The 13123-nt window shown below is 35.8% G+C and overlaps 1 protein-coding gene across 9 annotated transcripts in view; it reads right to left on the minus strand.

The window, feature by feature from the left end:
• LOC128158298 (retinoic acid receptor gamma-like) overlaps positions 1-13123 on the minus strand; it is a 51231-nt gene continuing 38108 nt past the window's right edge. For all 9 annotated transcript variants that reach the window (XM_052821078.1, XM_052821076.1, XM_052821077.1 and 6 more), the window contains 5 exons: positions 7942-8050; positions 7481-7622; positions 4879-5009; positions 4494-4586; positions 1-3257 (listed from right to left, as the gene is read on the minus strand). In XM_052821078.1, coding sequence (XP_052677038.1) covers positions 3073-3257; positions 4494-4586; positions 4879-5009; positions 7481-7622; positions 7942-8050 — 660 coding nt within the window. In that variant the 3' untranslated portion in view covers positions 1-3072. The remainder of the gene's footprint in view (positions 3258-4493; positions 4587-4878; positions 5010-7480; positions 7623-7941; positions 8051-13123) is intronic.

The raw sequence follows: 13123 nt of genomic DNA on the forward strand, positions 1-13123 counted from the left end.
TGTTTATGATCTTTAAATGATTTTTATTCAAGACATTACTAACAGGAAAAAAAATTGAACATAATACAATGTCTTCTGTAATAATAAGCGATAGGTGCGTGTTTCCACGGTCCATGAGGACGGTGAAATCTACACAGCAACATCATGACCTAATTAATGAGGATCCAAGTAACACAAATCACTTCAAACGCTCGTTAGTGATGGACAGCGATGATATCACGTGTCTTAGTGACGTCAGATAAGAAAATAACACGTGAGCTAACAATCTATACACGTGGGTCACAGGGCTGATAAAACGGCATTATGTTTCATTTTCTAATCTACTACATAAGGATGTCTTTTAGAAAGGTTCCATACGATATAAAATCTGTAATTATTTTCTTTAAATAAAAATAAATATTTTTATACAAATAAAATTAAATATTTTCTTCTGACGTACAATGCTTAAAAATTTATAATCAGTAAAACAAAACCTTCTCACACAAAATTATTCCAACTCAGTAACAGTTTAGTAAACTAATTAGAGAATAATAAGTATCACAATATACATTATATACCAGCAACACATAAATGGTCTACAATAATCACTCTTAACAAAAAGCTTTTGAGCAACAGTGCAAAACCGGGTCATTAAGATGTTTTAAGGCAACCTGCAGTCGTTTGTACAAACTAATAAAAATAACAAGTAACATTGTTCTGTTATAAAAATAGTTGCTTTCATTTTTCATTTCATTAAAATTTAACCAAAACAGTTAGTTTTATGAATCAATTAATGATTTTCTACTTTTGAGTTTCTATTTCACTGAACTGTACCCACAGGAAGGGAATTAAACTCTTGTGTCGCAATAAAATATCTACAATAACTGAAACAATTCAAAGATCTTCATCTTTTTTATAGTCATAGTCACTAACAAAAACACCCTCTTCTTCCCTGAAAAGGAGTATGCAAATGATAACCAATTTTTATGTCTTTCTGAAGCATTAAAAAATTTGTGCCCACTTTATGAACGGGGGTAGAGGAAAGAAACTAATGAAATAACATCAATATTTCATATTCATCAATGATTTTGTTTCGTCAACACTAAATATAATCTTATCACAGCATACATGTAAGTTGTGTTGACTCCTATAGTCAATGATAGATACCAATCTGAGAAACATCTACTACCCTCGTGGGTCCGCTATCTTCTCCCCCAGTAAAACACACAATCAATACTGCATCAGCCTTGTTTTGAAACTGTTAAATAATCAAAATAATCTGCCCTGAGAGGTCAAAATCTTTGAAAATATTCCCTTTTTCCCTTTTAACTTTTGTACAGATTAAACAGTATCAAAACCTTCTGTTTGAATGAAAGTTATGATAAAATGTAATTCTGAAACTCATTTGTTTTATGGCAATCTTGGGTGTGGGTTATTTCCCTTTGCAAACCAACTTGACAGGTGAAGTATATACTATATACAAATACAGAGACCATTGACTGCACTAGGTACAAATTATTAAATCAGAAACAAAGGAACGGTTGGCACAAGAAAGTATAGAAATTTCACAAAAGTAGCACTATTATACAGACCTTTTCTGGCATTGTGGAATGAAAACTGTTCTTTTAAACAGCATTGTTTTTGTATTTTTAAACTTGCATTTTAATAATTGCGTAGCACTTTAAAAGGTGAATTCAGTGACATTTTTGCTGTATTACCCTACACATGATATTTAAGTTACAGAAATACAGAAAACCTTCATATCTTCATTAAGCTATATATATAAAGTAAAACCTTTACACTGATTATGGTAATTATCAGTAAACTTTGAAGATAACTCCATAAAATTAAAGAAACAGAACTTTTTTCTCTGGGTTTGCCACTCAACAGGAGACAAACTGAACTTATCCATACACAGTCAATCACTGACCTACACGTATTTACAAAATACATCTATGATATTCACAAGTAACCATAATTGTATAGGGATGAGGATGATAAAAATTAATTTCAATGAAATGAACAAAAAAATTAAACTGAACTGCCAAGCATTGGCAATGGTCTGACTCTTGTCTTAACTCTGCAGATACTACAGACCTCTGAATTTACATCAAAATGAATTCATAAAAGAGCCATCATACAACTCTAAATGGACCATCAGCAGAGCAACAAATGTTGTTTCTTATTCATTAGTCTCAGGACAAAATTTAAGAAAACAAATGATTTTAGAACAGTAAAAAATTCTTATGTCAAAATACTTTTCTTAGATTATAGTTAGTAAAATGTGCTTGCAATTTTTTTCTTTTACAGTTGTATAGAATGCAAAGAAATAAAAAGTTTCTGATTTACTGTAAGATGTAACGTATAAAAATATTGTGAACCAATTTTAAAAAATACGACAACTTCACAAACCATTATATTGAAAATCTGACACAAAAGGGTGGGTCCCGCACATTGAGACCCCTCTACAGTCCCTACTTAATACCAAGGTACTTCAGGTGTAATACAGGGAAATGTCTCCGTCACCTTATATCTAACAAAAAACTCTAGCATCAATACAGTGAGAGAAAACACCTACAGGACACAGTGTGCATTACAGTGCCGTGACGATGATTCCGCCAGCATCACATCAAAAAATTGTCACTTCCTCGAATACAAAGGAAACAAGAGTCTATACACACACTGCCGTAGCGTGTCTGAGAAATGTGAGTTGGAGGGAACAATTTGTAGCAAAACGAGTTCATCAATATCTGGTTCAGTCTCTCTCTGATCACTTTGACGACTCGGAGCTCCACAACCTCGTCACGGGGCGGGGTCCTCGGGAATAGAACCAGGGGGCACCTGACTCACGTCGTCTCATAAAATAAGCAGAATATCACTGTAGCATCAGAGGCCATATCAGCAGAGTTCAAAGTGAGGCTACTCCAGCAAGCTTGAATGACACAGATTGAGATCTTTGTAACGTTTCCTTCTTCCCTCAGAATCACCTGACCGTCGGAAATCTTCCATTGTCTAACGTCAGTGATACACAAGTCCCATATTTACATACATTTATATTTATATGACCGTCCAGTGACTTAAGTGTCAGGAGTTTCATGATTTTTTCGAGTTCTCCGTGCTACAGTCTCCGTGTTCGAACACCTCACAGTGTAGTGGAGGAAACATGTCTTTTGAGGGCGCCTGCATCTGCATGCTGTTGAGGGCGATGCGATGCTTCAGATTAACCACTTTGAAAGTCCTCATTGTGGACACTGCCTTCATAAAAACATTGTCGTAATCTGAAAAAGAGCAATCATTAAATGTAAAAAAAGCTTCAAACATTTTATTTTTATTCATTTCATTAATTTAAAATAAGTTCTCCACATATGTTTTTTATTTAGATTATTTAAACAATTACAAAAAATAGTAATGTAGAATAAGGGTCGAACAAAAAACAAAGGAATTGTTTTCATTTGATGAGTACATATCATATATTATCTTCATGTACATTATACAAAAACTTTAAAATTTGAATGTTAACTGTTGACTTATTTCTAATGCCTGAAACTTCTGATAAGGACAAGAAGATTGAGAAGTACAATATATAGGTAGAAATGTGTTAACTAGATATCATCGTAAGACCTAGATATCATCATGAGTAGGGACAAAAATATGTACCTATTATGATACTATCACCCAGAAGAGACTTGATAGAAACGACAAAATGAAAATGAACTGTAAAAAATCACATGCATTTTTTTCATTTCAGAGATATCAAACTCCTTCAGCTATTAAGTCAGTGATCCAGGTGAAGAATTGATTGACGATTCATTGAGTGCACATCAAAGTCGGTGCGTAAATTCACAGCTTATTCAAATTTTAACCAGATCACAGCTATCTTATTTCTCTGAAGTGTAACAGATTTAAAATAAAAATATAATAAAAATCTTCAGTGCAAACCAGATTTAAAAGATCAAATATTTTACGTCCTTTTAATTTACATTAATAAAATGATGTGTTTATGCTGTGTCATTTTCGTTAGAAAGCAATCCTGCTTCAAATACATGTATTTTTGATACAGAATTTTGAAAAAATATTCCATCGCATTTTAGTTTTCTTTTGAACCAAATTTCATCTCTCTTCTCCCCCCCCCCCCCCCCCAAAAAAAAATTTGGCTGATATGATGATATGATTAATACACCTGGTTATTCTGGTAAACACAATTCTTTACTTCAATTACAATACAAGAGGAGCTGAGTTGGAGGAGAGAGAAAAAAAGGAGGAGAAGGAGGATGTGTGTGAGAGAGAGAGAGAGAGAGAGAGAGAGAGAGAGAGAGAGAGAGAGAGAGAGAGAGAGAGATGGAGAGAGAGAGAGAGAGAGAGAGAGAGAGAGAGAGAGAGATGGAGAGAGAGAGAGATGGAGAGAGAGAGAGAGAGAGAGAGAGAGAGAGAGAGAGATGGAGAGAGAGATGGAGAGAGAGAGAGAGAGAGAGAGAGAGAGAGAGAGAGAGAGAATTAGTTTTAAAGACACTTACCAAAGTGGTTCTTCTTGATGAGTGCGTACAAACACTGGAAAAGCAGAGACTGGAGTTTACGTACAGCTCTCACATTCTTGATGCCTTTCCGCTCTGTCAACAGACAAATAAAACATGCTGAGCATCAACAGACAAGCCAAAATAGTACTGATTATCAAAACAGAATTCCAAATGGTTGAAAATTTGTAAAATGGGTGTGCAAAATCATTAATACGTTGACCCTAACTCGATTCCATTGAACAATCATGATGTAACTATGATAAAATAAAATTATCATAAATTTTCTAACAAGTCTGATTGTACAATCGTACCTGGACTTGGTGTCTTATAAATACTGTACAATCGTACCTGGACATGGTGTCTTATAAGTACTATACAATCGTACCTGGACATATGATGAGGGTAGATGTGAAGAGGCCAATTTCCCCATCCGTCAGTTTCAGGGGGTTAAACATCTCAGCAACATTGAAGAACTCGTCCATGAATTCTCCCATCGGAAGCATCTTCACCATGGACCTTAGAAAAAAGAGGTGAAAATGTATGTAGTCTATTGAAACCGAATATAATTACTTCAAATTAACAAATTATTCTGGGGTTTGTTCTCAGACCTGAAGAACTTTATTCTTTTTTTAAAGGAAGGAGAGGAAACATTTTTTTCTTTGATTTTGGCTATATATATATATTGTTTTTAGAAATCTCATTTATAAAATATGTTGACTACAGATTGATATCGACTCCCCAAAATCATATTTCATGAATATCTGTTCAGTCTTTAAACTTTGGCATTGGCTGATCTACAAAGTTCTCAGTTATCTAAAGCAATCTCCTGCCTACTAAAATATTTATAAAGTTGCCACACAAATCATGCTAAGCTGACATTTGGGATAGAAATGGCATCATCTACACAGAGAGATTCTCTGTGTGTTTCCTGTCTAACAAGTCAATCAGAAGACATGTCCATGTTTCACCAGACAGCGAACAGGATACCCTGGCCATGGCAGATTAACCTTGGCAAATGACCAACACTAATACCATAGTCCTTGAAGACCCAAAAAAGGAATCTTAGCCCCTGCAGACCTTAACAAGAATATACCTAGTCATTGCAAACATTTTACAAGACAACACCAAGCCCTTGCAAAACCCAACACAAAAATATACCTAGCTCTTGGAGAACAAAAACGAGAATTTACTTTGCCTCTTAGACCGTAGCAAGAATTTATCAAGTATACATAGACCTGCTAGGAATATTCCTATAGCCCCTGTAGAAACTAATTCATTTAGACCTAACAATGATATACCAAACCCTGTAAACCCCAAATGAGGACAAAGAGCAGAGTTAGCCTAGAAAAGGCAGAGGGTGGTAATTCCTATACAGACAACAAGCAGAGGGAGCCTATAGCAGACAGACAGGAGAACAGGAATACCCCAGACACAGAGCGAGACTTGTCAGACACAATACCACCAACGAAGCAGGTGCTTCTCCAACAACTTCACACATGTTCACTCCAGAAATAATCCCCAGCAGCCTCGTACTAGACAAGATGATCACCCTATAGAGTGACACCATTAAGCTTCCCTAACATGAACTTGTACCTTGTTCCCTGCGTTTTCTTGGATTGCTTACGATCCTTTTATTGCCCTCCGTACACCTCCACTTACCATTGTTCCTGGTTTTATGAGAAGGTGCACTGTGCACTCGGTCTGGGTGACCTTGTGTTGAGTTTGATTTCAGTGGAGCTGCTGTAACAAGCCTGGGGCTAGACTCAGGCAGTCCCTGATTACATTTAGAACTTTCTAATAGGGTGCCACTAGGTGCTGGGCAAGATAAAGCAGCCTCAAAATCAATGGAACTTTCATAACAATGCCATAATATCAATCACATTCCCTTCTGGGTTTTTTTTGTTGTTCAATAACACATATCAATAATGTTGTTTTCCTGTTTCTATGCCTAATCAATAAAACCTACAGATTCAGAAGAATCAATCAAACTTTTTCATCATTGTCTTCAAAGGTTATGAAAAACTAGAACCATGATCCTCCTTTTTTTCTACCACTTATGGTTTATAGCCCTGGAACATATAGATAGAATTCCAGAGAAAAACATATCAACTACTTAATATTAGAACAATCTTGGAATTTTAAGTATCTCATTAAATCACATGCCAACATATTGGATGTAAAAAAAAGGAGCCAGGCTTTCAAGTCTCTTGTCAGTTTCACCCATTCAGAGAGACCTTCACAATCTCTCTATGCTCTCTATGCCGAGCGGTGGTTTTGGTCAAAGAGACAACACGACGACATCAGAAGTACATTCTCCTTGCAGTCACAAAGATTTCAAGGTCGGCCATTACAGTAATGGCAGCTTCACTGGGAGAAAAAAGCCATGAAAAACAATCCACATCGGGCATAAAACACCAATAACGGGAAACAAAACATGGCGTTTAATTCGTGCCGTCACAAATTTTATACTTTGATTCACATCCGGCTGGAAACTGTGCGACACTTGATAGTCATCTCACTCCATCAGCCACCGTAATAAAAAGCCAAACAAACAAAACCCCAGACCTCCTCACAGAGTGGGACTACACTCAAACAAACAAAACCCCAGACCTCCTCACAGAGTGGGACTACACTCACAGAGACTGTAAAACTGGGCATCAAAATACCCCCTCCCAAAAAAAGACATTAGTTTTCTTATGGCCTTAAATAGGTCCAAGAAAAAAAAAGTATTACATGGCAGCTTGATCTCTGAACAAACTTTGTTGCAGGAAATTGAATTTCCTTTAACTATATTTCTGATATGTTCCTCTACATTGCAAATCAAGTTGTCATAATAGCTGAACAATACCAAAAGAGTTAACCCATAAACTGAGCAACAGCCAGTTCCTTATTAAATTCTTACCAGAAAGTTAAAATTTTCTGATTTCTAGACATTCAATCAGCACACTTTAACATCTTGTAACACAGCATTGACACATAGTATGTACCTGGGACATTTTATTTTCATTTCTGGGTCAAACATCATCCCCTTCTTGTAATCCACCAAGTTACAGAATCGGCACAGCATGACCTCAAACGACCCCTGCTTGATAAGGTTAATCTGGTCTTCCTGGTCTATCTCCCCAAAACCTATAAGACAGGAGAATCAAAGAACTGAAAGTACTCACAGAACATGATATTAAAGAACAGAAAGTATTTGCAGCTTCAGCCTATTACAGCTAAGTATTAAGCTGATACAAGGAAATTATAAATATACTAATAAAATTCAAATTTCAAGATTTCAAATTCCTTTCTTTTATTAACTACTATATATATCTTAAAAAGAGAAATTGGTCAAAAAGCCTTGGTTCAGTTAAAAGAGAATATAAGAATACAAAGACAATGGATGTAGGAGAAGACTAAGATAAATTGTGTTCTTAGCTGCCCCTTCTGATTTGTTCTCATTTACCTGGAATCTTCTTGCAGAACTTGACGACCAGAGTGATTTCAGGAACCATTTGGGAGACGAACTGTTGCCAGATAGAGTTTGGGTTGATCACCAGCTTACTGAAGTCAGGCTGAAAACAGAAGAAAACACTGCTAGTTGTATGAATTACATTTTTTAGCATGTTTGTCATCAAATGCACATTATTATGACATCTGCACAAAATGCAGGACTGATAAGTTCTATACTCTCACCATTACACAGAGCCTGGTAATGCCCTTTACTAAATAGAATAAGCTTCAGTAATTGAGATTATTACAAAAGTATGGTCTTGTGGAGATAACCCAAAACAGACAGACAGATAGATGAACAGACAAACAAACAGACGGATGGTTGGATGGACAGATGGACAACCAGTGTTTGACAGTGCAACTCTAAGGTACAACCCCTGCATTTACAGCAGTGGTATACAGCTGTATTTTCATACAAGGAATAGCACTGACTTCACTGTGCTAAAACAATTCACTAAATTTAAACAATTCACGTTGTACTTGACCCTGTCAGTCTCGCCTTGTGCTGCGCATTTCAAGCTCCCAGGTGACACAGGGCATTTCAAACTCTCAGGTGACACCTGTTTTGCACTTTCTGAAGCATCAACACATGTTTCTGGATGTGTGTCGACTTCAACTTTTTATTGACACTGCTTTATATAACTAATTCTTGTGAAAATGTGAATGGTGCTACTGAAACTTTGAAAATTAATGAGTCCAATCAGGAAGAATCTGTGATTCACTAAGGTGACTAAAGTAAAACTTTAATTTGAGAAAAGGACAGAGCCTTAGTGCTACTGAGGGAACTAATGAAAGGGGTGTCGAAACCCAGCTAGCAGAAAGCAAACACACCCCCACCCACCACCATCCCAACTGTGTAAAGTTGATGCAAAATGTTCTTCAAAATATCTGTAGAATACAAAACATGTTTCTATTAAATTGTTAATACAAAGCATGTTTTTATTAAATTGACAATCTTGCAGACTCCTTGAGACTAGATACTGATGCATGAAGTAAATGGCAGTCACACGGAGATATTGCAGGCAACAGATGTCTATCACACCCATACAAACAGTCTGCCTCAATCTCCCATTACCTGCCACAGCGCTCCACCCAGTCTCCCCTACCTGTACACCTTTACAGGTGTGCCCTTCTGACTCTTTCACCTATATGACTGCACTCTCCTGATATCAGAGGGGAGAGCTGTAATCATTATTTCTCCAGGATCTACAATTCCTCCTCAATTAAGTTGAAGCCGTCTCTGATTAGGGGACATTTGTGGCATGTAATAATACACTAATAATGTCGACATCACCACGTTCTGACCAACGTATCATAGAGAAGATGAGGATATGATTCTTTTAATCAATGAGGTCTGGTCCCTATCGCTACCTAAAGATCAGTCTCCCACATTTTAATATGTACATGTGCTTAGCATTCCCCTATTTATCTGTGGAATATCAAATTACATTTATTTCTACAACAGCAAAAATAATAGTATCCTGTATAGCTCAAGTTAGTGATGATAAACACTGGATAGAATCCATGTGCCAACCGCAAAAATATGACCAAATATGGAAATATATTTAACTGGCTACACAAATAATTGATGAAAAATACATTGAATATATGCTCTATTGCTAGTACATACTTTTACTATAAAAATGTTAATATTAGCAGTTACATGCTTTGTTCATTTTAGGGCAAAACAGATGTATAACGGTATAACTGTAATCATTGAAAACACAAGTATCCCTTTATAAACGAACGATCGGCATGTGATATCATTGGTCAGCTTCATATTAATGTAATGCAGAAGCATTTCATGCAATAAGCATAATAAATGAGATATATCGCGCCATTTTGTTGATTTCCAAAATAGCAAGGAATAAATAAACTTTACTGTTAGTAGGCAAGGTGTACTTTCGATTAAAATTCGTACGCATTGCATGTAATGAAAAACGTGAATTGAATCATTATGTAAGTGATAAATGTTTTATCCTCAAGGCAAAGGCATAAGAAAAATGTTTTTTAGTTATATATATGTAATTTAACATTTACATAAAGATGTCACTGCATAGTAAACAAAGAAGTGCGAGGCGCAATGCATGCGTAACTAGTAAAATTTACTGGATGCCTCATAGGGACACAACTGTGAGTGGCTAAAGCCGATCACACAAATCCATAACAAAATCAGAAGTTTCACTTTAGTTTACCAGTATGAAATAAAAAGAATTCAAAAGCATTTTATTATTTGCCTATTCAACATATTTCCATACCATCTTAATTGCTAGACCCTAATAAAACCCCAAAACAAACAACTATGCAAATCAAGCTTATATAATGTAGGAAATAATTATGCCAAAAAAATTCCATCCATTATAAAGGTGGGCATAGTTTTAACAATTTAGGTTAAAAAAAGTTTAAAAAGATGATAGAAGCGAAAAAAAACCTTTTGCGTTGATTTTAATTTGTCCCCCATTACGATGACTTGTTCTGTACTGTTTAAAGATTTGGATAAAATTAAGCAGCAACTTCACACATTTGGTCATTCAGAAAAAAATTCTTCCCTAAGCAACTGTGTATATAAGTCAGTGTGTTGGTTATTCATCATGACTACGCTTGAGTAAATAGCTAGGTCAGGTTGAATCGGTTGTTGTTCTTTGGTGCATTTATTATGTCAAGTTTAAAACACTCAGAGATAATATTAGCAGACCCTTTCCATTACTGTCTGTAATGCTTTACACACTCGAGTCTACACTAAGTGAGATTCAGATCTGAACATTTCTCCTCTTGATTTCACCAAGCACCAGTAAAGACTGAACAGTGTAAATTTGTGTGTCGACATTTCTTCTACAGGTTAAATCAAATATAGCTACTGGAATTTCATCGTTCTGCACTCGATCAAACAGGCGCAGTGAGTAGGAAAGCCCTGGTAAAGTCTCGTGTTTAACCGCCCCAGTTTAGAACAAGTCCATACGATGGCTCCACTAGTTCTGGTGCGGGCTTTGCACATCTATTTCATTCCAGTGTGCATATTCTAACACGAACTACATAGCATCCATCTCTGGCAATATTTCCCTTTATTAATATCAATAAACCAATAAAGATACTCTGCATTTCGTTTAAAGTACTACTGTTTTTGTATCTTTCAATGACATTTAAATCCCATGAGAAGATGGGAAAAAAGGTGAGCTTTGTATGAAGGGCATTAGTTATTCAATTATCAATCATAAATCATGCAACAAAAAACAATCTTCACATTCATGATCATTTTTTTTTGTTGGAGTAGAATACAAATATTGTAGACCTTTGAATGCTATCTATTCCACGTCATAGCATTCCAATATGCTACAGAGAGTTGAATGTTCCATGTATGCTTTAAAAGGAAGTCAGAGGACTAAAACCTGCCTAAATAATTCATCACCAAACACAAAACTCCTGTGATCTCCTGCAATCATGCATGCAAAACCCTGAAACATTAATAAATCAATGAAGTATTTTTGTCAATTCACAGGGTTGCAGCACCTTGAACAATATTCTGTCTTGAATCCAAATTGAATGTACTACCTCAATTCCTATTGATTAAGCTTACTTCTGTATGCATTAGGCCATTTTCTAACTTCTACCTTTTTATAATAACCATTAAGCTTGGCAATGCAGGAGTCAACATGTATGAACATTTCATTACAATTATTGTCCCTTACTTAAGTCACATTAAAGGGAACTTTGGTATGTTTTCTTTTCATCCTTATAATAGTTTTATATGTCTGTCTGTCTGTCTGTCTGTCTATCAGTCCATCCACCTGTCTGTCTGTTTGTCCGTCTGTTTGTCTGTCTATGTATGCCCTTCTGTCAGTTTTCTATGTTTCTGATTCCTTCTTTCCATTTACGGAATGGTTTGAGACTATTAGTTTGGTAAACTAGATCAAGCTCTTCTTTTTTCCATTTGATGAACAAGTTCTTCATCAAATCAGATTTAGATGTTTCTCCCTCTTCTATGGCATGGACAAGCCCCATATATTGAGGAAACCTCCACACTGACAGCATCTCTTTGGTGAGTAACAAACATATCCTTGAGTCTATTTGTTGTCTGTCTGAGTGACACTGGGATTATGCGAGATACTACGGCGAGAGTAATTCTAAGAATAACCAGGTTCTCACTCTGACACGGAGGTGTCGAGATTTAACGAGATACTAGAGCTAGATTGATCCTGACTGACTATGTGTCTCAGCATTCTGTCAAAAATATGTCCCAGAGATTAAACCTTGAGAATCCGTCTGTAAGTAAACAGCGAGGTGTTTTCTAGAAAACCCATTCTGCATCTGATGATCTTAGCTGGGGCAATTATAAAGTCCATTAATTGAAGTCTGTAATTTGTATGTCCATAAGCATGATAAGTGTAGCAATTCATACGAAAAAATGTCTGGTTAATTGTATTTCTATGTAGGTTGTATCTTATATGACATCATAATTGTGGTTAACTGTATTTCTATAGCTGCTGTAATTTGTATGTCTAATAAAGTAATATATTTCTTATGTTATAATATATATTCCAGTATATGAAGGTCAACAAAACTTATATGATGTCTCTCTGGAGTCCTGGGTCAATGACCTACAACCAGGGGTCAATCTCAGTGGGACAGTATATATCAGCTACACCTGCATAACTGGTTACCATGGAAACTGACAGACTGATACACACATAACAACCTTGTACCTCCAAGGTCGTACAGAAAGTAGGACCAAGTCTTGCCAATTATCAACATCTTACAGAAACGCTAGACAAGGAATAGTAATTGGAGACCTTTGTCTACAGCAGTTTCACCTTTACATTCTAACACACACAACTCAATCAAATCAGAAGACACTCCTGACAATTATTACAGAACCTGGTATCTACCCATGAGCTGAAGTCTGTATTAACTTTAAAGTGATAATTTGATAGAAAAATATTAATCTTCTTCAAGATTTTCTAAAATGATAGAATGAATAGATCACATTTTTATGTTATTAAAATAATGTTACTTTTCAACAGAAAAAGAAAGACATGTTATTCTGTTTCCCTTTAATTCTTGGATCCCCCCCTCTAATATCAAATCCTTAGGAGTATCTTTGACAGTCACCTTCATGTATAAAATGTTGTGTGTTTCAT

Source organism: Crassostrea angulata, chromosome 8, assembly GCF_025612915.1.
Source record: "Crassostrea angulata isolate pt1a10 chromosome 8, ASM2561291v2, whole genome shotgun sequence".
Lineage (NCBI taxonomy): Eukaryota > Metazoa > Mollusca > Bivalvia > Ostreida > Ostreidae > Magallana > Magallana angulata.